The sequence below is a fragment of the Dromiciops gliroides genome, chromosome 3 (assembly GCF_019393635.1).
Source record: "Dromiciops gliroides isolate mDroGli1 chromosome 3, mDroGli1.pri, whole genome shotgun sequence".
NCBI classification, from domain to species: domain Eukaryota; kingdom Metazoa; phylum Chordata; class Mammalia; order Microbiotheria; family Microbiotheriidae; genus Dromiciops; species Dromiciops gliroides.
The window spans coordinates 669,247,505-669,248,437 of record NC_057863.1 but is presented as its reverse complement, the minus strand read 5'-3'; the positions used below and the strand labels follow the sequence as shown (position 1 = coordinate 669,248,437).

The 933-nt window shown below is 53.3% G+C and overlaps 1 gene segment (V, D, J or C); it reads left to right on the top strand.

Annotated features, from left to right (window-relative positions):
• LOC122748480 lies at nucleotides 1-557 on the top strand. The segment is given in 2 exon segments: nucleotides 1-76; nucleotides 202-557. Coding segments are annotated over 2 exon segments (402 nt in total).
• The last annotated feature ends 376 nt before the right edge of the window (nucleotides 558-933 follow it).

Below are 933 nucleotides of genomic sequence, written 5' to 3'. Positions count from 1 at the left end.
TGGGGCCTCAGGGAGCAGAGGATCTACACCATGGACCCGACTCCTTTCCTCCTCTGGGTGCTCACTGTCTGCCAAGGTTGGGAGGAGGGAATCCCTGTGCTCATGGGGTGTGGAGGGGAGAGCTGGGCATGAAATAAGGAGCCTTGGCAGCGATGCCCCTCTCCCCATTACTGACATTTGTGTCTGTCCTGTTGGTTTCAGGGGTCAGTTCTCAGGCTGTGGTGACTCAGGAGCCATCTCTGACTGTGATCCCAGGAGGAACAGTCACCCTGACCTGCAGCTCCAGCACAGGGGCGGTCACCTCTGGGCACTATCCTGCATGGATCCAGCAGAAATCTGGCCAGACTCCGAGGCAGCTCATCTATGATACCAACAATCTTGTACCAGGGGTCCCTGCCCGGTTCTCAGGGTCCCTCCTTGGGGACAAAGCTGCCCTCACCATCAAGGGGGCCCAGCCTGAGGATGAGGCTGACTATTATTGTGCCTTGTGGTACAGTGGTCCTAGGCACACTGAGAGACTCAGATGGGGAACTGAGACAAAAACTTACTCCCACTAAACTTGGCGCTATTGCAGACCTTACCCCAAATCAGATAGGCCCTTGGCCTTCACATCAGGCCAAGGGTGCCCAGACTCACCTTCATGTCTTGTTTCTTTCTGTTCCCCTGTTTCCTAAGCCAGTCTGAAGGGCAGGGCTTCCATCCCAACAACTTGTGGGGCTCTGCTCAGCCCAGGGTAAAGACCTCTTCTTTTTCGTTTATCTGAAAATACCAAGAAATCATCTTTTCTCCAACATAAGACACTTCTCAGAATTTCCCCTGTAGGAATATGAGTGGAACCCAAAGTAAGCTCTTTCTTAGGGAAAGTGAATTAGTGATGGGGGGCGGGGGGGTGCATGTGGGAGACAAAAATCCAGACAGTAACAAGCCAAGCCA